The following is a 24,276-nucleotide window of genomic DNA, read 5'->3' as shown; positions in this document are numbered from 1 at the left end:
TTTAAAAAATCTGTATGAAATGCAAACTGTAATAGAGAGGAAAAATAAAATAAAGTAATTTAGAATAAAATAATATGTATTTTCTGTGCGTGAAAGCTCAGGCTTGACTCCATGTAAGAAGAGAAAGTTGCAGACGCCCATGAATCTCTGGTGATGGAGAACCGGAAATGGAGGCTGGGCTGGAGTATTGTGTCAGCTTCTCAGCTCACACCAGCCAGGTGGCCAACCAGACCAGACATTCTGAATGGTCAGTGATCTTCAGTAAAGTTCTAACGGAGACAAAGACATGTCTTCCTGGAGATTGCAAGATCATTTTATTCCTGGGAAATTCAATATATTATAAAATCATTTAAGAAGATGTGGGTGAGGTGGCGCTAATGGTAAAGAACCTGCCTGCCAATGAAGGTTAGATGTAAGACATGCCAGTTCGATCCCTGGGTCTGGAAGATCCCCTGGAGAAGAGAATGGCAATCAACTCCAGTATTCTTGCCTGGAGAATCTCACGGACAGAGGAGCCCGGTGGGCTACAGTTCATAGAGTCGCATGGAGTTGGACATGACTGAAGCGACTTAGCACTTCACGGCATGGGTGAAATAGAGCTGGCTTCCAGGTCGGATAATGACCAATGGATTTTTTGAATCCACAGAGGTGAAACCCGCAGATACAAAGGGCCGGCTGTATCCACTCTCCTAGGCCATTTTATATAAGGAACTCGAGCATTCCTGGATTTTGGTATCTGCAGGGGCTCTTGGGACCCGTCCTCCATGAACACCGAGGGAAGAATGTATGCGGTTGTCCAGAAAGACAGAGGAAAGCTGAGAGGTGTATGGGGATAAAATCTTGTGATGTCAGTCTGTCCTATACTTTACAGGACATTCAGCATCCCTGCCCTGCGCTCTATCAAAATGCCAGGGCCTCGGGAACTTGTGAAAACCATAGACGGCCCCTTAAATTCCCCAAATTTCCCCTAGGGGGCGGTAGAGCTCCGATCGAGAACAACTGCCCGCCTTTCAATTTAACACTTACCTTTGAGGTTGTTTTACACTCGGAGGTGGAGATCAGCATCCCTTGCAGGGTGGTGTTTGTTATACGGGAATATTGTCAGGCAGTCCCTTTCCACCGCTTCCTGCTGTTACACACAGGGCTACGATCAAGGAGAGTTGCTACGCACAGCAGCAAGCCAATCAGCAGAGGAATGCTCACAAGTGGCCTGGCTGAGTCCATGGGATCCTCCAGGCAAGAATACCTGAGTGGATTGCCATTCCCCTCTCCAGAGGATCTTCCCCATCTTCTAACCTGCATTGGCAGGCAGATTCTCGACCTTTAGCGCCAGGCTTGGGTATGTGGAATTTCGATAGTTATGGCTCAAAACTGCCCTCCTCCGAGGTAGATTAATCCACATTCCTCCAGCAGAGTATAGAGAGCCTGTCCTGAGTTCCCAGCAGGATGGGGGAAGGCAATTTTACAGTCTTAGCCAGGACTATTCCCCTCCAGAGGCCACTGCCTCAGACCACACCCAGGTCCCCCTATTCAAGCCTTGGGTGTCCAGAAATTCCCCAGCCCACCTTCTCAGGCCAGGGAGGTCTGGGGTGGGGGGTGGGGAGGTCAGATAGAGGACTCTCCACAGGTGGGCTGATTCTAGCTATTACATTTATTTCTTATTTTTTTAAACTTCAAAAAATGAAAGACAGTTTTGTTGGTTTTTGTTTTTTCTTATGCACAGTTCCACTAACGGGGATTGAACCCAAGCCCTCCTCAGTGAGAGCAGAGTCCTAACCTCTGGACCTCCAGGGAATTCCCAACTTCGTCGCCTTCTGATTGTGTACATGTGTGCTAAGTCCCTTCAATCATGTCTGACTCTTTGCGACCCTACGGAGAGTCCCTACGGTAGCCCGCCAGGCTCCTCTGTCCATGGGATTCTCCAGGCAAGAAAACTGGAATTGGCTGCCATTTCCTTCTCCAGGTGATCTTCCCGACCCAGGATCAAACCCAGGTCTCTTATGTTTACCTGCATTGGGAGGTGGGTTCTTAACCACTAGCACTATATATACATACATATATATATATATATATATATATATATATATACACACATATACCATACATATATCTTTCAGAGGGAGAAATCCTTTTCCCCACCAGCTTTTAATTTTGAAAATTTTTAAAACTTCAGAAAAATTTTGAGAATGGTACAGTGAGCAGCACATACCCTTTACTTTGATCCACAGTTGTTCACATTTTGGCACATTGGCCTTATCTCTTTCTTTTTGCTGAATCATTTGAGACTAAGTTGCAGATATTTACCCCTCAGCACTCCTAAGAACATTTCCTGAGAACAAGGACGTGCTCCTACAAATCCTCTGTATGGTTATCACACTCAAGAAATTTAATGTTGATAAAATAATATTGACCATACAGGCCTTCTTCAGTTTTCTCCAGTTGTCACAATAAAGTCCTCTCTAACTTCCCCGGGCCTCCCTGGTGGCTCAGTAGTAAAGAATCCTCCTGCCAATGTAGGAGACGTGGGTTCAATCCTTGGGTAGGGAAGATTCCCTAGAGAAGGAAATGTCCAGTATTCTTGCCTGGGAAATCCCAAGGACAGAGGAGCCTGGTGGGCTACAGTTCATGGGGTTACAAAAGAGTCAGGTTTGACTAAACAATACACAATACAATACTAACTTCCCCACCCCTCCCTGCCCACTGGGCTCAATCAAAGCTCTGACTTGGCATTTAGCTGGGGGCCTAAAACTCGGCAGAGGAGCCAGGTGGGCTACAGTCCATGGAGTCACAAGAGTCAGAACATCTTAGCAGCTAAGCCACCACCACCAGAGTTTGGATCTCTCTTCTCTGGTTCTGTGATCCTGCAGCCTGGGGACTGGCCTCCAGCAAGGCACTTTTAGGTGGGAACAGTTCTGGCTCTAAACTCAGAGGTGCTGGTAGAATCCCTGGGAGGGACCTGAGCCCTACTTCAGGGCCCTAAATGTCTTCCTAGGCCCTAGGGGTGCAAGCTGGGGCTTGCCCTGGAAGAACTGAGCCTCACAATAAACACTCTTCTGTTTATATCCCTTCCCCAATGCCAGGCAAGGACTTGTCCATCAGTCCCTGAGATAACCCCTGGCAGTGGTACTGTTTTCTCCCCTTTTACAGTTGAAAGGAGTATCTGTTTTTTCCATCTGATGAAGAGGCTAGTGATGGCCACATGGGGCCACATGCTGCCTCTAGAAGGACCTTTGGGTGCCTGGTCAGTGTGAACCATGGCTGAGTCAGCCAGGACAGTGGCCATCTCCTCCTCAGGACTCTAGGCTTGCTTCTCAGGGCAGGCCAGTCCAGCCAGGGCCCCACAGTTATGAGCATCTCAAGCTGTGGCTCCACCCTGAAGTTGCTCTGATTGCCCTTGGATGGCACCTCCATCAGCTCCAGTGGTAGATAACTTCTCCCAGCTACCCACACTGCTGCCAGTGTGCTGACCTTCGGTGCCCAAGGTTTTCCCAGCCTCAAAGCATTTACTTGTAGGGTATGGCAGGGGCTGTGATCTGCTCAGCTCTGGGCGGAGCCACAGAACTATTTGTCGGCTCTTTACTTAGCTTTTTACAGACCTGTCTTTAGCTAAGAGTCTGTAAATCAGCAGGCAGGTGACCTCATCTTTATTTTCAGTTGAGGAAACTGAGGGTAGTGACAAACCTCAAAGGCATCCTTTTGCAAGAAGAAACTCAGAAATGCAAGGAGTGCAAGCCCCTCCTTCTATTGTGAAGGAAACTGAGGCTCAGAGATCACCAGGTTTGATTCCTGGTTGAGCTACGTTGCTCTGGGGAAGAAGGCATGTGAGGAGTCATCACTATCTGTGCCTGCATTTAGAGGCAGAAGTAGGATCAGAATCCTGGTTGCTCTAAAGACCCTTTCCAGAAATATCTGTGCCAAGGGGGAGGGGGCAATGAATAATAATAGTGCTTTTCCCAGGTGGCTCAGTGGTAAAGAATTCACCCGCTAATGCAGGAGACACAGGTTTGCTTCCTGTGTCAGGAAGATCTCCTGGAGAAGGACATCGCAACCCGCTCCAGTATTCTTGCTGGGAAAATCCCATGGACAGAGGAGCCTGGCAGGCTACAGTCCATGGGGTTGCAAAGAGTCAGACAGGACTTAGCAACTAAACAACAACAGTAATAGGTAACAGTCACTGACTGCTTGCCAAGTGCCAGAAAGGGCTCTATGTACTTTAGAGCTATTAACTCATTACATACAAAATTCCTGGGAGCTGCAGGTATTTTGATCCCCATCAGCTCATTTTATAAATGGCTTAAAGACCCCTAGATATTTGCTAGATGTCCCACAGCTGCTGCAGGAGGCAGCTCAGACTGGAACTAGGTCCTGGCCTCCCAGAACTCTGATCTTGAGGCAGGTAAGTGGTGCGGGCCCGCACATGCTGTATCTTAGAGTTCTTGCGACCTAAGGCCTGAGTAAACCTTTGCAGGGAGCAGAGAGCCCTGGTGGAGAATGGGCTGGGGTGGGAGGTCCTCTGGACAGAGGAAGGTGGGGGTTTGAACTCTAGCTCTTACATTCATGTGATTTTGATGCAACTTGACCTCTAGGGTCCTCATTTTCTCACCGTAAAATGGGAAGAGTGCATAGGAGAAGTCTGGGTTCTACTCGACACCAGGAGTCATTACACACAAGGACTTGAGTTTCCTCCTCTGTAAAATGGGAAGCGATATCTCTTGGTTGATGGCTGTGAAACTGTTTTTAAGTCATGTCTTTAAGGCGGTAAAGGACCTTAATTGGGGCTGAACTCCCTCCCTGACAGTTTTTAAAATGATTTTTTGTCGTTTCAAAATTCACTTATATAAGAAGGGAATGTAAATGGCTCCTTCTCTCGGGGCCCTTTAGACCAGCAGCACTTCACCGGTGACTCCCCGCCCCCCACTTCGGGCTTCCTAGCCTTGGAGAGCCGCAAAGCCTTTTCTCAGGGAAAGCGCATGGTTGGCCCCATGGAATCCACGTGCTAATCCGGCGTGCACCGGCTGGTGGGGTTACTCCCTGCCGGGAAGCAACCGTTCTCGGGGTGAGGGGCGGAGAAACAAATGACATCAGAGTCACGGCCTACCCTTCTTAAAGGCGCAGGCTCATAGCCAGTGTTCATTTTTCTGTTAGAACAAATAATCAGCGAACGAAAAGTTTTAAAGGCGAGGCAGTTGGTGGGGTCTCGGCTAACGGGGCTGGCCCGGGAGAAAAATGAGTCTCCTGAGAAGCGGGATCGGAGACGTCGTTACAGGATTTACGCCAACCTGTCACCCTGGGGAGGCAATTTGAGGGGAGGGGTTTGGTATTTGTCCAGTTCGAATTCCGGGTTCTTAACTATGACCCTCAGTTTCGTCTTCCGTAAAATGGGGAAGGCGAATAATAATCTACTTCTAAAACTGTTGAGACGTAGAAATAGGTTTTGTGAGAGTAACCAACACAGAAATGTCGGTCCCCACAAGGAGGTGGGACGAAGCCCAGGTGTAAACCCAGATCTCCCGGGGGCTCCCGGGCCAGCCGTTCCTCGGGCCAGTCTGTCTGGCTTCAGTTGCTTACTCGTTAGCTCCATCGCCCACACCCGCGTGTTACCCCGCAGTTTGTCAAGTGGTTTTGGCGTTGCAACCTCGGTGGACTGTCTGTTAAACGGGGACGACCCTATTTGATACGGCCATCATGAAGTTGTAAAAAACTCAACAAAGAGCCATGATGTTTGCCATCACTGTCTGACCGCCCTCGCGATTCTGGAAGAATTGATTCAAATCTTTCCGGCCCGCGAATGAAAAAGACGGGGAGAGTGCGTTACCCATGCTCGTCTGGATAGTTTGTGGGAACAGCGCTCTGCCCGAGTACTGGTGGGGTGGTGTTGGGAAGAATAAGTTGTCAAGTACAGCGCTGCCGCCAGGTCGAGCGCGGCGTGGAAACACGCGACCTTGGCGCGCTGGCGGAACTGGGCATCGGCCGCGCGGGTTCGGGCTAGCGCGGGACGGGGAGGAGGCCGCGAGTGGGCGGGCCGGCGTCACTCCGGGCAAACGGTCGGTCGGCCCGCGGGGGCGGGGCCTCACAGGGCCAACCGGGGGCGGGGCGAGCTCGGCCGCTTTCCGAGTCGGCCTCGGTGCCGAGTGAGCGCGCGCGGAGCCCGCACCGGCGGCGGAGCCGCTATGGGCCCGCCCGGCCCCGGGCACCGCGCCGCTCGAGCACCGGCCTAGAGCCAGGTGGGCGGGACTGGACCAAGGCTGAGGGCCAAGCGGGAGGCAGAGGCGGGAGTTGGGTCTCTAGGGGTCCGAGGGAGCCTGAGCCGGGCGGGCCTGGGCTGGGGGCCGGGAGTCGCGGGCCGACACAGTCGGCCCCACCGGGCGCTCCCTGCGCGAGGAGTCGGAACAGAATGTCTCTGAGGGGTGAACAGCGATCTTGTCGTCCTATCCCTACTTCAAGCATTTTCGGCCTAGCCTACCGCCCCTCCTGCCCCCGCCACCGCCCCCGCTCGCGAGAGAGAGCAGATAAATTTGTCTTTACCCTTCGGGCCTCGAGAGGACGGGTGCGGGGGAGGTCTGGGAGTCCTCACTTTCAGTCCCAGGAAAGGGGGTGGGCCCTTCTCCGCCCTCAGATTTGTTCCCTTTTCCTCACTACCCGGCCTCACCTATCCACGCTGTGTGACTCGAGGCTCGCATGCACCCATCTCGGGCCTTGGGCGCTGGAGTGGGGGCCGTAGGGGGGGCGGCTCAGGCGCTTTGATCGTTGGTCCCCAGGCCTTCCAGGGCACCTGCACTGAACTGGATCACAGTATGCCGGTGTGGCGAGAGAGAGGGAATGGCGGTAGGCCGTTATTGTCCATTAACTGATGGGTGACTCTCCCAGTTTCCTTGCTGACTACTCCCAGTGTGACCTTGGGCCGGTCAACTCACCTCTCTGAGCATGTTCCCCACCCCCACGCCCCCAGCAAGGTGAAGCTGAGAATAACTGCTTTAGAAAGTGGTTGTGAGAAACTCATACTCAGTGAGTGAATGGGGTGAGAGTCTCCATAGTGTCCCTAGGCACCCCTGCCTCCTTTCTTCTCCTTCCTGACTCTGGTTTTTGCTCCAGTTGACACTTGCTTTTCAGAACTGAAGCTACAAGATGGCTGACCAGGACCCAGGGGGCATTAGCCCCCTCCAACAAATGGTGGCATCCGGTGCGGGGGCTGTGGTCACCTCCCTCTTCAGTAAGACCTGGGGAGGTGGGGTGGGAGCAGCTGGGGGCTGGGGCAGACCAGATGCTGACAAGTGACTTGGCTGTGGATGAGGGGTCAGGGAGGGGTCCTGAAGGAGCCTCCAGTCCTGCCCTCCTCCCCTAGTGACCCCCCTGGATGTGGTGAAGGTACGCTTGCAGTCCCAGCGCCCCTCAGTGGCCAGTGGTGAGTGCCTGACCTTGGAGCCAATGGGGGTGCAGGGTTCCCCAGGGATGGGGTGCCTGGGGGCAGGTGGGGGCCACTTCTGATTTGAGGTACCATCTTGTCTTTTAGAGCTGATGCCTCCCTCCAGACTCTGGAGCCTCTCCTACGCCAAATGTGAGTGCCCCGCATCACGGGGAACCTGTAAGGGTTCAGGGGAGGGAGTGTCCCAGTCTCTCAGGGCACATGGGGGGTCCCACAGCCATGGACTGGCACACACTTCTAGATCTCATCAGCCAGCCCTCTGTCCTACACTAGAACGTCCACCCAGGGACCCAAGCCTCCGCTGGCCCTCCAGGGATGGGAGCTCACCACCTCCCTGTGAGGTCCCAAGGCCCTGTCTTTCTGACGCCCCCACCCCTTCCCCAGTGCCCTCCTCTCTCCGGTCCACAGGGAAGTGCCTCCTGTACTGCAATGGTGTCCTAGAGCCCCTCTACCTGTGCCCAAATGGTGCCCGCTGTGCCACCTGGTTTCAGGACCCCACTCGCTTCACTGGTACCATGGTGAGGAGCAGCTGTGCCCTGGATGGGTCTGTAGGCATTTGGAGGGATACAGATTGGTAGGGCAGTAGATCCAGAAAACAGTGGGTAGCCTAAAGCACATAGAGATGGCCAGTTCATTTTGGGAAGGGCTCCCCGAGGGGGCATGGTCTTCACAAGGTTTTGAAAGGTGATTAGGAGTCCCTCCTGTTCCATGCTCAGTCGTGTCCGACTCCTTGAGACCCCATGGACTGTGGCCCACCAGGCTCCTCTGCCCATGGAATATTCCAGGCACCAGTATTGGAGTGGATTGCTCTTTCCTGTTCCAGGTTATCTTCCCAACCCTGGGCTCAAATCCATGTCTCGTGTCTCCTGCGTTGGCAGGCATATTCTTATCACTAGTGCTACCTGGGAAGCCTGAATAGGAGTCTGTTTGGTGTCAAATAGGGAGTTACATGTGTGGAGGCCTGAGGGGCTCCTGGGGTAGAAGCGAGGGCGTCAGGCGAGGACCCAGCCTGGGAGAGCCCTGCCACAAGCTTTGTTCATTTCATCCTTCCTCCTTCTGGGCTGGTGTCTGCGTGACCAGGATGCTTTTGTGAAGATTGTGCGTCATGAGGGCACCAGGACCCTGTGGAGCGGCCTCCCAGCCACCCTGTGAGCACCCCAGTTCTGCGGCTTGCCTCCCCCGATCCCCCCCATTCCAACCTCTTATTCCCAGTGTTGGCTGGCTGAGTGGGGCCAGGGAACCTTGGGAAGTTTGGGAGCTTTGGAGAGTCTTGGCTAACCTATACACACCCCCAGGGTGATGACTGTGCCAGCCACTGCCGTCTACTTCACCGCCTACGACCAACTCAAGGCCTTCCTGTGTGATCGAGCCCTGACCTCTGACCTCTACGCTCCCATGGTGGCTGGCGCACTGGCCCGCCGTGAGCACAGCCCTGGGCCCGCCGTCACCCTTTGACCATCCCCCCAGTGCAGGAGCCCAGTCCGACTCCCAACCTCTGCCAGCCTTGGGGTGGAGGGATGTTTAAGGCCCCTGGACTCTGGGACGGCTGCCTCTGGGACCTGTGAGCTGACCCATCCTCCCGTTCCCCACAGTGGGCACCGTGACTGTGATCAGTCCCCTGGAGCTGGTGCGGACAAAGCTGCAGGCTCAGCACCTGTCATACCGGGAGCTGGGCACCTGTGTCCGAGCGGCTGTGGCTCAGGGTGGCTGGCGCTCACTCTGGCTGGGCTGGGGTCCCACTGCCCTTCGGGATGTGCCCTTCTCAGGTAGGCACCCGCAGGGCAGGGGTTGAGGTGAGGGGCCCCAGGAGGTCTACAGCTAAGCCCCAGTTTTGCTACTACTAATCTATAAGTCATGTAACTTCTCTGAGCTGTGAGTATCCATCTCACATGTGAAGTGGGCCCCATGTTTTCATGAGACACTTCCTGCCCTGGGCCTGTGAAATCCACTGGCACATAGCATGCAGGCTTCATAATTGGGAGGGAGTGGTTGTGATGTAGGTCCGTGGGAGATGGGACGTCTGGGCCTACCCCACTGCCCTCCCAGTCTCTCATGAGTGCACCCCCGTGCCCCCAAGCTCTGTACTGGTTCAACTATGAGCTGGTGAAGAGCTGGCTGAGCAGGCTCAGGCCAAAGGACCAGACCTCCGTGGGCATCAGCTTTGTCGCTGGCGGCATCTCAGGGATGGTGAGTCGATCATGGTGGGAGTGAGGCCATTGACGTGTCCCTGAGGTGACCAGAGGGTTGTTGGAGATGCTCTGGAAAAGAATCTTTGTGTGCCTTTCCATGGGTACACACACTCCATTCCCCTAGTGATGTTCTAGCTAAGGCCAGGAGGCCCAGGTTGGATGCAAGGGATGGGGGTCCTGGGAATGGAGACAAGTCTGTTCCCACCCCACCAGGTGGCGGCCACCCTGACTCTACCCTTCGACGTGGTGAAGACTCAACGCCAGGTCGCACTAGGAGCGGTGGAGGCTGTGAGAGGTGAGGAACCCTGGCTTGTGTGGGGCAGGGTAGGCAGGGTTGGGGGTGCCCAGCGGGGTCTTATTGGGCCGCACCTGGATTTGCAGTGATGCCCCCGCACGCCGACTCTACTTGGCTGCTGCTACGGAGGATCCTGGCCGAGTCAGGCACCAGGGGCCTCTTTGCAGGTGGGCATCTTTATGTGTGTGTCCACACCCTGGTGAAGTTGGTGCTCCCTGGGGCTCGACCTCTGACCCTAGCCTCCCCCTCCCACTACAGGCTTCCTCCCGAGGATCATCAAGGCCGCCCCTTCCTGCGCCATCATGATCAGCACTTATGAGTTTGGCAAAAGCTTCTTCCAGAGGCTCAACAGGGAACAGCTTCTGAGCCCTTGAAAGCGAGGGGACAAGGACCCCACCTCTTCCGTGGACAGGGTGGGGCAGGAGGAGACTGAGCCAAGTGCCTTTTCCTTCAGCACTGAGGGGAGGGGCCTCATTTCTCTTTCCTCCCCACTCAGCCCTAGGGGTGGGGGGAATGCCCCTCTGCACCCACCCAGAGCCCCCTCCCCCCAAACCCCCTGACTACTTCCTGCTGTTCCCCATTCCCCAGCCCTGAGAATCATCACTCTTTTCCCTCAAGTTCAAGACCAAATCTGCTCACTTCTCCCCTCATTTCCCTGTGGGTTTGCTGTAAGTGAGCCTGTCTCTAGGAGCCACAAAACCCTGGGCCTGGCATAGTCTGTATCCACCCCTGTTAATTTGTTGAGTCTAAAGACGATAAACCTCTTTCCAGTGCTTGTAACTGCAGGAGGTGTCTGGGGTGGGTGGGAAAGCAGGGCTTGATGAGCGATTTGCACAGAAGAGGCCTGGAAGGGACCTTGACGTTGGCTTCGGCTGCCCGGGTGGCATCCCTGTAGAGGAGCCCTCCCGCAATGTCATGAGAGCCACCGGGGGTGAGATCTTTACCCAAGGGCACACTTAAGTGACAACCCAGGAAGGAAGGTGGCTTCAGTGCCAGGCCTTGGCCTAATGGAAGAGTCTGGACCTGTAGACTGAAGCTGAATTGCTCAGTAATGGATGGGAAATGGGGCCCTGCCAGGGCTTGCCTTCTCCATCTCTGCCCCACCCCCCAACTCCCTGCCCAGGATGTCCAGCATCGTCTCTGCCTGGGGTAGATGAGCCATCCAAGGGGCCCTTAACACACTTTGGTGTTTCCCTGGGCTGACCTACTATTTCAGACACTTCATACCAAAGCCACCCACTCCCTGAATTACTCCAACCAGTCTGTTCCCAGGTTTTAGCAGGTCCAGCATCACCTGGTTATGGGCCCAGCACTAACTCCACCACATTCTGCCAACCTCAGGACCGGGCCCCCTGTCCCAGCCCCTCCACAGACAAGGCTGCCCTCAGTCCTCTGGTTTTTATTTGCCTGATACCCTCATAGCTGGCCCCCACCCCCAGCCAGGGGGCTGAGGAGGGAGTGACTCCAGGGTATACACAGGGGCAGACAGAAGAGGCATGGGACGTGGGGCTGCTGAGGCTGGGCCGCCAGCCCCTGAGGAGGGTGGGGTGATGAGCGAAGGAGAGTCCCGCTGGGAGCTAACCAGGCATCGGGGTCACCGGAAGAAGCAGCTTCCTGAGGGTCCCCGTGGCCTCGGTGCCCCTGCCTCGGCCCCAGCGGCCTCTCTTGGCAGCTCCAGCCTCAGTGGGCAAGAAGCTGAACTGGGCTAGAAGCAAAGGGTGTCTCCAGAGAGACTCCTGGCTGAGTGGGCAGCGTTCTCTGGAGGGTGGCCTGGGCTGGGGAGGCTCTGAGGGAGGGCGGCAGGTGGGGCTGGTGCTGCCCACGCCGCTCCTCAGCTGGGGCTCAGTGCCGGGCTGCCCTCGGGACTGTCGCTCACCAGGCACTCGTTGGATTTGAAGCTCGCCAGGGACTTGCAGCTGGGGATGGAGGCCAGGGAGCCGCAGAGGCCCAGCATGGAGGGCGTGGGGTCCTTCCCTGGGGAGAGAGGGCTGGTGAGGCCATGCCGACAGGCCTCCGTGAGTGAGTGGTGGGCGGTGCTCGGGTGCAGGCAGTGAAAGAGCCCTCGGGTCACCCGCCAGGAGACCCTCCTCATTCCTGGAGCGCCGGCCTTTTGCAGCGAAACCGGGGAAGAGCACCTGCGGCTGTCATGCAGAGAGCTGGGGACAGACACTGTATTGTAATCGTCAGTTTATGTCTCTGTCTCCCCCCGAGGGTTCATCCTCTCTTTGTCCGTTTATTAAACACGTGGTGAGCACTTGTTCGGTTCCAAGCGCGGGGGATACAGAGAGCGGACAAGACACGGTCCCTGCCCTCACGGAGCTCACAGTCTGGTGGGGAGACAGACACACGGACAATCACAGACACAGTGTGGCGGGGTTCCACGGTCCATAGCCTGCCTCGTCTCAGAGAAGTTCTAGGGTCATCCAGTGCGGTGTGGATTTTAGAAAGAAAAGACAGGTGGTCCAGGCACCAGGGAAACTAGGGTGGGAAAGCCAGGTGAAGCCAGGGAGGGAGGGCAACACAAAATGCATGCGTTGAAGTCCTGGACATTCGCTTGAAGGGAGCCACTAATTTGGTTCTGAGCTTCCTGGCAGCCAAAGAGAAGGGGGAAACAACGGTCAGGCAACTGGTTCATAGAGCGCAAGAAATAAGAGCAAAATAGTTAGGCAAAGAACTCCCAAAGGATCTGTGGGGCCTTTGAGGATGTCACGGAGCCCTCACCATTTGCCAACACTGGTGACTGTTCTAATCAGCACCCCCATTTTACAGATGAGAAGGGTTCAGCAAGGTGGACTCAATGACCAAGCTCCCACAACCAGAGAAGGCGCGGCTGAGATTTGTGCCAGGGTCTGCCTGACACCCCAAACCAAGCTCTCAGTTGCTGTGCTAAGCTCCTAGGCAGGGTTGATTGAACGAGGGACGTGGCCAGGGCCTGACTACAAGCCCCAAGGCCTGGCCTCAGCCCTTCTGTAGTGGGTACTGGGTGCTGGATTGGGGGGCTCACCGATGGGACCCCAGGGCTCCTCGTCCCGCTTGCCCTCTCCCAGGCGCTGGGAGTCCGAGCTTAGACTGGCTTCAGCAGACAGGGGCTCCGTGCTCATGAAACTGTGTCTGTGGCAAAGCAGAGAGAGCCAGTGGGTGGACAGAGGCCCACAGCCCCTAGCGCCCCTCTTCCGTAGGAGAGCAGGGGCCAGCACTGGGGCCAGGCTGTCTGGCTGGGGCTTACCTCCGGTAGAGCTTGGGGTTGTTGGCACCCTCGGCCCCACTGAGCGTGCCCAGTGATGGCCATTGGTTGACCAGGCGTGTGGTGAGGTCCTTGGAACCCTGGGCCAGGGGAGCGTGGTCACCAGGGATCAGACCTGTCCTGGGATGGGGAGGGGGGGTCAGGCCTGGCTGGAAGAGGGAGCAGAAGTGGGGAAGAGGGGCTCAGAGAGAGGTGGGGGGAGGGGCTAGGATTGAAACCTGGGTGGCAGAAACGGTATGAATGTTGAGAGTCAGTGGAGTGTGCTGGGGGGGTCACAGGGGTGATAGGAATTAGTGCAATTATGTTGGGGTTTAGCGCAATAATGAGATGTCAGGGGAGTCAGGGTGGTGGGCAGGTCGGTGCAGAGCAATGTGGGGTTCATGAAGAGTAATGGGGTGTCAGGGGGTCATGCTGGGAGGCCTCAGGGTAATGAAAACGTTTAAAGAGGAACTGTTAGAAGGATGGGCAGAGGTGAGGTCAGGGGTCACTGTGGGTGATGATGCTCAGTGGGCCTACGTTCAGATGTGTTGAACAGAGGGAATGATGCAATCATGTTGAAGGGCGTTGAATACTATTAATTAGAGTTGCTTGTGAGTAATATTGGGGCTCCTGTAGTGCCGGAATCCCAGGAGTACTGTTGAGTGGCCATTCTAGCTGGTGTCGGGTAGCTGAGGATGAAGTGGGGAGCCAGCTTGGGGCGGGGGTAGAGGTGGGGGGGTGGTGCGGGTTTTATGTTGAGAATAAAGTTAGGTCGCCCGGGGAGGGGGATCTCAGGGTGGCGGTACCGGGCTCAGTGGTCTGATGGTGGTGGTTGGTATCAGGAAAGGTGATGTTAGAGTCAGCGGGGGCGATGTGGTCGGGGTGGCGGGGGATCAGGGTCAGGGCCGCGGCGGCGGCACTCACAGCTGCTCCTGCAGCTCCAGGATCACGCCTTCCAGCTCCCGCTTCTCCCGCTGGTTCTGCGCCGCCGCCTCCTCCAGCTGCAGTTGCAGCCGCCGGTTCTCCGCCTCCAGATCCTTCAGCTGCGATTCGCGCAGACGCACCAGCTCCTCCAGGTAGCCCTGCGGGGCGCCGGCTCAGCCCGGGCGGCGAGAGGAGGTGGTCCCCGCGGCCGCCCGCCCCGCCTCCTGCCGGGCTCGCCCCGCCCACGCCCCGCCCACGCCGCGCGCCGCTCACCTTCTGCGCGTAGACAATGCGGAACTTCTGTTCCATCTTGTGCCACTTGCTGTACCAGCTGTCCTCGTCGGTGACGAGCGGCAGGTACGGGTGCTCGGGAGAGTTGTCCTCGCTCGTGCTGCTCTCGGCGCTGTGCCGCTCCTCCTCGTCCGTCAAGTAGTCGTAGCTTGAGGGAGGGAGCAGTTACACAGCCAAGGTTACACAGTTACACAGACAAGCCTCTTGGGCCGGGGGGGGGGGGGGGGGGCGGCATGATGCCCAGACCGCTTGCCTCCCGCCCGCCATCCCCACCCCTCTGGGCGGTCGTCTGTCCGCACCCACCCACCTCCGCAACAATCGAGCTGCTCACCTCTGAGTGAACTTTAGGTAGGGCGTGTAGTCGATGACCACGGGGGTCTTCCCGTCCAGCACTTCGCCCTTTAGGCAGAAGCTGGGGGCAGAAGAGCCACAGGGTGGGGGGCAGGTATGAGAGGATGGGAGTGTGGACGGACTTTCGCAGAGAAACAACCCCAATCCCACCGTCACGGAGACCGCCACCGCCACCCAGACCCCACCTGAAGTCTATGGCGCTCAGTCCGATCAGCATCCCAGTGAGGACCGTGGCTTCCTCCCGCATCATGATGGCTCCTGAGTCGTAGAAGCGTCTGTGGGAGGGGGGAGGTACCGGCAATGTAGTCTTCCCAGGGGGCCCCACACCTCAGGGCTTCTCCTGTTGGCTTATCACAAACCTTGCCTGGAGGAAGGAGGTACCTTTTTTCCTGCTCACCCCTCACTGTGGATCTTGTCTCCCCCTCAGACTGGGGCCCACTGGGGATAGCGCCTGTGTCTCCCACCTATTAAAACGCGTGTCCCCTGAGATTCGACCTCCAACCCTCTGAACTACCCCTTCTCCACTAAGTACAGGGTCACCCAGATCCTTAAAATCAGGAAACAAGTCCTAAACAGTGCTTGGCATATAAATGTTAGTCTCTCAGTCCTGTCCAACTCTTTGCAACCCCATGAACTGTAGCCCACCAGGCCCCTCTGTCTATGCGATTTTCCAGGCAAGAATACTGGAGTGGGTTGCCATTCCCTTCTCCAGGGGATCTTCCCGACCCAGGAATAGAACCCAAGTTTTCTGCATTGTAGGCAGATTCTCTACCGTCTGAGCTACCAGGGAAGTATTTTGGCATACAGTCGATTTTTAAAAATATATGTTAATGTGAATCCTGAAATGTGAGGACATACCAGAGATACAGTGCAACCAAAAACATCAGTTTGGGTGTGACCACGTGAGTGGGGTAGCGAGGCACATGTCCCTACTGTACTCATTTTCCCCTCTGGCACATCTTGCCTGTGACCCTGCCTCCCGGACCCAATATCTCTGCAGACCCACGATGTACAGACTGAAACTCTGTCCCCTAGGACTCTGTAGTCCATGGGTAGCAAGTACAGACTGCTGCTGTTGTTTGCAGAGCAGGTAGAGCTGTGTGCTATAGGTCATGGAACAAGGCCAACAAGTCAAATAATACATAGTTGAGGCTTGTCCAGAGCTATGTGCATGAGACCAGCACTGGGGGTCATGGGGGTCAATGAATTTGACTTGGAAGAGATGGTGGTGGCGCTAAAAGTGTGTTCTGGGACTGGCTGGCCCAGCTGACTGGTGGATGGTCTGGGAGGGGAAAGCTAGCAGTGCATGCTGGTAGTTGTAGTCCAGATACTGAAGGTTGCAGCCACAACTTAAGGATCAAGTATGTTTAGGCAATGAATGTACATCCTGGGATTTGTGGTCCACACTGATTGAGGGGGTCTGACCTGGTGGTCCGAGTGTCCCGCAGGGCTGTGGTGATGTATTCCGACATGCGCTTCTCCATCAGTGCCACCCGGATCCATGCCCGGCCCTGGAAAGCACGTTCACTTTTACTGGCTGCCCCAGAGGGACCTGTGTGTGTGCCCCTGGGTCTGGACCTCCTGTGGCCCTTCTCCCCAGTGCCTGTGGGCTGGGGTGAGGACCAAGGAGCAAGCAGCCCCTCTGTATCCAGAGGAGGGAGCAGCTGCCCTGGCCCTGCCCGCTGCAGGCCCCTCACCTTGGCCCGGGCGGTACTGATGTTTTCCATGTTCTCGATGCTGCTCACACAGTTGTTGGGCACTTTGCTGCAGGCCAGGCGGATGTAGTCCCAAAAGCCTCGCTGCCCGTCTGAGCTGAACCAGCTCACCGGACCTGCTGGGGCACAGGCTGAGCCAGGGCAGGGAGCGGGCTCAGCAAGACCAGGGAGTTTGGAGAGGGTCCATGTAACGGGGCATGCACATGCATAAATAAAAGCAGCCATACACGTGCATCATGCCTACCCCAAACAGACATACCCACACATACATGTACACACGAGGCTCACTGCTGGGGCTTGTGGGTACCCCTTGTATTGTGCCCCCCCTTCCCAGCTCTGTGCTTGAGCTTCTGTGCATGATCTAGAATTGGGACCAGGGTCAATGATGGGGTTCAGACAGCCACAGAGTAGATCAGAAGGGGGTAGCTGGGAGCAATAGGGGACAGGAACCTGGACCCACCTTTGAAACGGTGGCTGAGGATCTGCTCTAAGATGGCTGCAAAATTCACAAACTCCTCGGATGAGTCATCGATGGGCTCCGTTGTGTACTTCTCCAGCAGGGTTTTCACGGAGAACCTGGGTGAGAGGGAGGGAGAAGGGGCAGTGGGGTGTCAGGTGAGAAGACGGGGTAATGGGGGTAAAAGGCAGGATAAGAAGAGATCACCAGGAGCATGGATGTGGTAGGAAGGCAGAGGGAAAGAGAGTGGGGGACAAGTGAGACTGTAGTGACCAGAGAGGGGCTGTGATGTGGGTGAGTAGGGTGGCAGATGGGAGATTGATTGACAGAGTGGGTGACGGAGAGGCAGAGAAGGGAAGCTTCAGGAACAAGTATGAGAGGGGATGAAACAACAGATAGAAGGATGAGGCACCTGGAGCCAGGGGGCCAGCCCAGAGCCTCTTGCTGATCACCCACCCTTTGGAGTTGCGTTCTGTCTGTCAGAGAAGGGTGGGGGTTGGCTCGGAGGTGGGAGCTGCTTTGTGCCCCTGTCCTGAGCTGCCTTCTGCTATTGCTAGAACATTCTCCAGTCCCTTCTGGGGTGGGGTCACCTGTGCCAGCGCATGTGAGTTGCACCAAGCACATGGAGCGTGGGCAGGCATGGGTGGCCAGGTGGACCCCCAGCACACGGATGCCCCCCTTCCCCCTTTTCCTTCCTAGCTCGGCCACCCACACACCAGCTGCCCAGAACCAGGCAGTGCAGAACTGGGCCGGGGGAGGTGCAGGGTGCGGGTCTGACACATACAGTGGGTGGGAGGGGGCATTGGCAGCAGATCTCTGGAAGGGGGCTTGAGGGCCCGGACACCTGGCCTCTCAGAGAGGAAGGAAGCCAGGGGAAGCCAGTGGGGCTGAGAGACTGGAGCCCAGCAGCCCCCACCCTCCCTCCAATCCACCCAGAGCCTGGGCTCCCTCTACAGTCCCTACGCCTGCAGTCTCCACCTGCCATCGCTGCAGCGGGGTGGGGCAGGGATGAGGACATGTTTCCCAGCATCCCATCATGGCCCCTCTGTGGGTGGTACAGCAGGGGGGATGTATCCAGGGATATGGGGGCTGCTTGGAACCATCCTTCTTTCTCTAAGCTCATCCAGTCCTGTAATGTGCCCAGCGCTATACTCTGTATGTGTCATCTCATCTATCCTGACAGCCTTGGGAGGAAGGTCCTCTTAGTATCACCATTACCCCGATTTTACAGATAAGATAACTGAGGGTCTAAGAGATTGACTGGTCTGTTCGAAGTCACACTGCTTGTGAGGCGTCAACAGGTATGTCTGATCCCAATGCCCTTGCTCTTTCTGGGGCCTCCTGGTGGATGTCAGGATCACTGAGGCCCCAAGCAGCCCCTGTCTCCTCCATACTTTGTCCTCCGCTCTGTTCTCCAGCCCTCGAACACTGGCCTCCAAGGCTCTAGGCCAATGGCACAACTAAGCCCACAGACCTCACTCCCTTCCCTTTGAGTTGGTCTGGACTGAGATAAGAGTCAGGTCAGTGCTGGGGTTGTACCAAGGGAGGCAGCCTGGGTGGACTCAAATCCTGTATCCTTGTGGTACCTTTGTGGCCTGGGACAAGTCACTTAATCTCTCCAAGGCCCATCTTCACCAGGTGCAAACAAGAATAATAGTACCTGTCTCATCAAATTTTGGTTCAAATTCCAGGAAAAATCTGGGAGAAGGTGAGTGAGCAAGCCATGGGGCAGGGGTGGTAAGGAACTGGGCCATTAATGGCATGGCCAGAAGGAGTCTATGTTTAGGGCATTATCTGGACTTTATTATACAGTCCTGCTCCTGTGATGTCTTCTGGTCATTTGGGTCAGACCTCAGTGGGGGCCTGTGGCTGATTTCAGCATAGCAGCCATCTGCCATCTGTCCTCAGGGGTGCTATGGAGCTGGTCATCGCCCCCGGGAGCCCCATGGTGTGTTCCCTGCTCAGAGGTGCAGTAGCTGCTGCAGGTTACCATGGAGACAGGGCAGCCAGGGCCCAGGGGAGCCCTCGGCCTGCTAAAGGGAACTGTTCCCGGAGCTGGAGGCGAACCACGTGACTGTGATGAGGCAGCAGGGGCCGGAGGGGTTTCTGAGCCTCTGTCATGCTCCCAATCCCCCCCCAACTCTATCCCTCACATTCCAGCTCTAACCCCACTTCCAGTCCCCCAGAACGTCTGCTTCTGCAGCTGAGGCCCAGGGGCATTCGTCCCTTCCCTACACTTTCAGCAGTCCCAGCTGTCCTGGCAGGCAAGAGAAGGAAGAAGAACCTAGGAGGTCAAGAGAGATGAGAGGGACAGGAAGGATGGCATCGGACGGGCTGTTTTCATGTGCCAGGCACTGGACTAGGCTCCAACATGCATCATATCATTACCATTCCTTGGTGTGGCTATTACATCTACAATGGACATAGTAAGACACCCAAGGCCCAGAGTGGTTAGGAGACTCCCCCAAAGTGGTACAGCTAATAACTGAAGAAGAGCCTGAACCTAGGACCATCTGTGTTTTACACCACACTGGCAGGGCCTGAGAGGTGAGCATGGAGGCAGAGGCCTGCATTTGGACTGGGCCACTGCCGCACTCATTCCTATCTAATGTTCCAGGCATTTTAAAGAGGTCACGGGTGCACAGCACCATGCTAGGCACTGGGGATGTAATGGTATGAGACAGACGTAGTAGGGCAGGGTGTGCACCCAGGAACCTGGAAGAGTTGTAGGAGACAGACCCAGAGCATCAGGGGGGCACTGATTCCTGGGGGAGGGAGCAGGACCAAGACTGGTATGCAGGCAGGTGGGGCTGGCAAGGGAAGACAGCTGAGCCCTCAGAGGTGGCGTGGGGCCGAGGGGAGATTGCAGGTGGAGAAGACAGCTGGCAGGGGCTCCGAGGGGGAGAGATGAGTGCAGGTGGGGGCTGAGGACTGGTCATTCCTGGCTTCAGGGCAGGGAGAGTGAGCCACTGCGGGGCTGGGGAGTGGGAAGGTTCACTTTCTGGGCCCCAAGAAAGCGGGCAAGTCTTCCCAACACTGCGACAACCCCACCCTTGGGAACCAAGGGCTTGGCCCTCCCAATCTCCTCCCCTTGAGCCCAGGAGAACCCAGCTTCTGCGGTCAGGCCCTCAGTCCTTCCCACCACAGGGGCAGTGCTGTGTCTTCACTGGATGGATTCAGGGACTTCACCTACATGCCCGGTTGACCCTGCCATGGGCTGTAACTGCCCAGAGATGGAGGAGGGCACCACCCCTGCTCCAGGATTTGAGCATTGGGAAATCTCCCAGAAAAACCCTACCCCAGAGAGGCCAGGTTGGCAGGGGTGGGCGTGAGGACATGCTTGGAGGGCGTTCATTCCCCTCTCCCATCAGTTCTCTGCCCACCCAGCTCCCGCCCCCAGCAAGGGAGCCAGCCCTCCCCACCCCTCCCCCTCACAGACAATGTCACTTCCTGGTTCTCACAGGAAGCTGCAGTGCCAATTAAACACCCCTCACCCTCCAGGCCCCAGGCTGGGCACCGGCCTGGCCTAGCCTGGCCTAGAAGGAAGGGTAGGGACCAGACCTCCAGACCCTCTCCAAGCCTGGGTCTGAGGATAGCGGACGCGCGCTGCTCTTAACCCGGTGCTGCCTCCCTTTTCTTCGCGTCTGCTGTGCATCCTCGCATCCAGCCGGCCCCGCCGCCTCTCCTTGACCACCCCACCCCCGCCCGCCGGCGGTGCCCACCTGCACACGGTGATCAGGTTCCTGCGCTCCACGGCCACATTGCGGGAAGACGCTTTCTTGGAGGACAGCCCCAGAGCCATGGTGGTCTGGACAAAGCTCGCTTCCATCCAGATGTGTGGCCACTGCTGCCGCCGCCAGCTGCCCCTCACCCTGCCCGGCGCCCCGGCCCCCCACCGCCGGATCACCGCTGGGCCCTCTGCCCGCCGGGGCACGTCGACCCCTCCACGGCCATCCTCCAGCCGCTGCGCGTGTTGCCCGGCCCCCTGGCTCCCTCCCCCGGCGGCGATTCCGAAGCAAAACAAGGCCGGGGAGGGAACTCTCCGAGGTGCTGAGCCGGGGCCCGTCACCCCCTCCCCTAGCCGCCCGCCCCCCTCGGCCGGTGACGTCAAAGCCCTCGAGCCCCGCCCCCCGGCAGGCCAGGGACCAATCCGCAGAGGGTGCAGGATTTGGGGGGGAGGGGAGAGGGCAGGGGCCTCAGGGAGCGCCGGGAGGGTCCCAGGGAGAGGCAGCGATTGGAAGGAAGAAAGGGGGCTTCTGGCTTGCCCTCCACCCCCAGGCTCAGAGCCCAGGACCCCACGTCTCGCGTCTCTGCGTCCCGACGCCTCTACTCCCTTGTTTCTGCCCCCTGATCAGTGGTGTCTTATCTCAGAAGTCTTCTCATTTCTCCTCACCTTTATCCCGGCCCCCTCCTCCCACCCGTTGTCTATCGGCATTCCCAGAGAGGCCAGGCCAGGTCTTCGTCCAGAGAACGCAGGTGGCCCTACGCTATCGACCCTGGAGACCAAGGAGCAGTCGGAAACCGTATCTGTCTGCCCCCGGGCTTGGTTGGTCTGCGCCAGCCGGCGGAGTCCAGCGCTGTAGGGTGGGGGATGGGAATCCAGAATAAGCCGTAGGAGCCCTGCGCCTGGAACCCCTCGGGACAGAGTGGAGAGTAGACTGGCAGCTGAAGGCCTGGGCTCTGTGGAGGTTCCTAGCAGTAGAGCTGATGCCCATAGTGGTGCCAAGTAACTGCTTCTGAGTCCTACCTCCTCACACCACCCCAGAGGCAGCTGGTTTGAGGATTAACCCCTTGGCTGCCCGAATTGCTGCAGGGTACCATCAACCCTCTCTTCAAGGCCAGAAAAGCTGGCTGCATCCATTTTCCGTGTTTGTTTTTTTCAAATTGGACTATAGTTGATTTACAGTACTGGTTGCATCTTTTAGGTGGTTGCATCTTTTAGGGAAGGTGGGGGAACAGAGGGAGAGTCTGGCTTCCATACTACCCGTTGCTCTCTCACATCACTGCTCCCACATGCTCCATTCCTCTATTTAGCCTGTTCTCTTTCAACCACTGAAATCCCCAGCTCCCACAGAAAGGCTTTCTGTCTTGATCACAAGAGCTTCACCCAGTTTCTCCATCTGGCCTCAGGAATGTCCATTCTCCAACTCTGCCCACTCTCTGGGTTGACTCTGCTTGATAGTGGCTGGTCAGTGTCTCCACACTGATCCAGATGGGCACCCACATCTGAAAATGACCAGCAGGCAGGGACCCTCCATTAGCACAAACAGAGGAGGGAGAGATGAAAGACCTGTAGAAATTCCCAATCTTGGTCTGACTCCCTGGGGACTGGGGAGGTCCTGACTCCAGCACAGATCTCCTGCTCACTCAGCCTCAGCCTCAGTTCTTGGCTTCTGGGTCCTCAGACTTAGTCTTTTCAGCCAGTCCTCTCTGCTTTTTCCCTCTTGCCTCACCTTCATCTTCCTTCCTCCAGACTCATTGCCAGGGGCAATCATGATGTTTGTTCTTTTGTTTTTCAATTGCAAGATACATCAGATGCATGAAAGAGCACCTAAATCACATATGTGCAGCTTAAAGAATATTTACAAAGCACACAACTATGTCATAGCCTCAGTGATCAAGAAATAGGACATCACCAGCCCCACACGACCTCTCATAATGCTTTTCCCAGATCTCATCTTCATCCATCCCTGTGAGATAACCACTATCCAGACTTTTGCAGTGAGCATTTTCTTGCTTTTCTTTATAGTTTTACCACCTACACATCCATCAGTAAAAAAATACAGTTCAATATTGCCAGTGTTTAGACTTAGAAGAAATGGAGTCACACTGTTTGGATTCAGTTGTAATTTGCTTCTTTCAGTACCACATTAGGGAGATTCATTTCCCCAGTATACTATTCCAGTGTATATCTCTATCGCAATTTATCTGTTTTACCATCGAGGGTCACTTTGTGCACCAGACAAGGCCAGGTCAGAAAAACAGAAGCCATATGATGTATTTGAAATAGATGAGATTTGGTCATACTGGAAGAATAAAAAAGCGAAAAGAGAAAGCACAGACAACATGGAAGTAGTGGAACTCGCAACTAGAGAAAGCAGCAGGGCTGAGAGAACACGAGGGAAGAGGTGGGAGCCCAGGCAGGGCTCAGACTCAGCCAGAGCCACTGGTGGGCTGCCGCTGGTTCCATCCACAAAAAGAGCCATCTAGAACGCTGGTTCTCAGAACACAGAAAAAAGCTGAAGGCTGGAGCCAACTTCCAATGACAGAGTGACCCTGAACAAAACCCCTCAAACAGGAAGATGTCCCTTCTCTTCTCCTCCTGCCTTCCATCTCCCTCTATGCCTCCTATTAGAACCTAATGGGAAGTCAGTTAGTAATGAAGTCTGGGAAACAAATTTGCAGAGTTTTTCTCTCCCCTACCAGCATCAGTGAAAAGAGAGTCATGAAGAATGAATTTGGAGCAGAAGTGTTAGTGTTAGTCACTCAGTCGTGTCTGACTCTTTACAAGTCCATGATTTGTAGCCTGCCAGGCTCCTCTGTCCATGGAATTCCTTAGGCAAGAATACTGGAATTGCCATTCCCTTCTCCAAGGGATCTTCCCAACCCAGGGATCCAACCTGGGTCTCCCACATTGCAGGCAGATTCTTTACTGACTGAGCCATCAAGGAAAGCAAGAAGTAAATAACCTGCACAGAGAAAGCAGGGACCTTCTGCTCAGCATGTACACACATCTTTTCTATACATGTTTGAACAATAACAACTTCATGCCTTTGCCCATTAAGATGCAATTGTCCAAAAAAAAAAAAAAGATGTAATTTTTGTTGGTCGTTGGTACAAGGGTCTGTGCTCTAGCGCCCTCCCCACAAAGTGGAGTTGCAAAGTCTCTGCAGTAACAATATCCATCTCTGGGTGATGATAACACTTTTCTGAGTTCAGCCACATTTTCTCTTTTGCTGTTATTTAGTCGCTGTCATGTCTGACCCCTTTGAGACCCCATGGACTGTAGCCCACAGGGTTCGATGTCCATGGGATTTCCCAGGCAAGAATACTGGAGTGCGTTGCCAATTCCTTCTCCAGGGGACTCTTCCTGGCCAGGGATCAAACCCACGTCTCCTGCATTGGCAGGTAGATTCTTTACCACTGAGCCACCAGGGAAACACATTTTTCTCTAAAGGAACCTAAAGGCTAAATAATAAAGCTCACTACCAACAACAATCCTTTTATAAGATAATAAAGCAAAGGAAGGAAAAAATTATATACATATATACATATATGTATATATACACACGCACAGAGTATATAATATAAAACAAGCAAGCAAGAAAATACCCATAGCTTCCACAGTCCTTATTTCTGTAACTGGTTAGAAGTTGATATTTATAATTTCCTGTTCCATTACTCATTT

The 24,276-nt window shown here is 55.5% G+C and overlaps 2 protein-coding genes across 11 annotated transcripts; one reads left to right on the top strand and one right to left on the bottom strand.

Moving 5' to 3' along the window:
- Window positions 1-6,076: 6,076 nt before the first annotated feature.
- Window positions 6,077-10,680, top strand: SLC25A39 (solute carrier family 25 member 39). Of its 4 annotated transcripts, none has more exons than XM_043904820.1 (12): window positions 6,082-6,224; window positions 7,111-7,210; window positions 7,343-7,402; window positions 7,511-7,555; window positions 7,832-7,941; window positions 8,504-8,571; window positions 8,719-8,843; window positions 9,016-9,189; window positions 9,501-9,610; window positions 9,826-9,907; window positions 9,994-10,074; window positions 10,166-10,680. In XM_043904820.1, the coding sequence occupies exons 2-12, from the start codon at window positions 7,126-7,128 to the stop codon at window positions 10,279-10,281; spliced, it is 1,056 nt and encodes a 351-aa protein (XP_043760755.1). In that variant the 5' UTR covers window positions 6,082-6,224; window positions 7,111-7,125; the 3' UTR covers window positions 10,282-10,680. The 4 variants fall into 4 exon arrangements, with proteins under 4 accessions (XP_043760753.1, XP_043760752.1, XP_043760755.1 ...); XM_043904819.1 differs by having other exon boundaries at window positions 7,808-7,941; XM_043904817.1 differs by having other exon boundaries at window positions 6,079-6,224; window positions 7,511-7,941.
- A 611-nt stretch (window positions 10,681-11,291) lies between these two features.
- On the bottom strand, window positions 11,292-20,972 carry RUNDC3A (RUN domain containing 3A). Of its 7 annotated transcripts, none has more exons than XM_043904826.1 (11): window positions 20,591-20,972; window positions 16,872-16,987; window positions 16,394-16,542; window positions 16,122-16,207; window positions 14,882-14,971; window positions 14,677-14,757; window positions 14,328-14,493; window positions 14,055-14,212; window positions 13,134-13,271; window positions 12,912-13,018; window positions 11,292-11,881 (listed from the first exon to the last, which is right to left on the bottom strand). In XM_043904826.1, exons 1-11 carry the CDS (start codon window positions 20,695-20,697, stop codon window positions 11,739-11,741), a joined length of 1,341 nt encoding a protein of 446 aa, XP_043760761.1. In that variant the 5' UTR covers window positions 20,698-20,972; the 3' UTR covers window positions 11,292-11,738. The 7 variants fall into 7 exon arrangements, with proteins under 7 accessions (XP_043760761.1, XP_043760756.1, XP_043760759.1 ...); XM_043904821.1 differs by having other exon boundaries at window positions 16,394-16,527; window positions 20,591-20,931; XM_043904822.1 differs by lacking the exon at window positions 11,292-11,881 and adding an exon at window positions 12,099-12,494 and having other exon boundaries at window positions 20,591-20,957.
- Between the last annotated feature and the right edge of the window lie 3,304 nt (window positions 20,973-24,276).

Source organism: Cervus elaphus, chromosome 5, assembly GCF_910594005.1.
Source record: "Cervus elaphus chromosome 5, mCerEla1.1, whole genome shotgun sequence".
Taxonomy (NCBI): domain Eukaryota; kingdom Metazoa; phylum Chordata; class Mammalia; order Artiodactyla; family Cervidae; genus Cervus; species Cervus elaphus.
The sequence above is the reverse complement of the archived record's forward strand: the minus strand, read 5'-3'. Positions and strand labels throughout refer to the sequence as shown.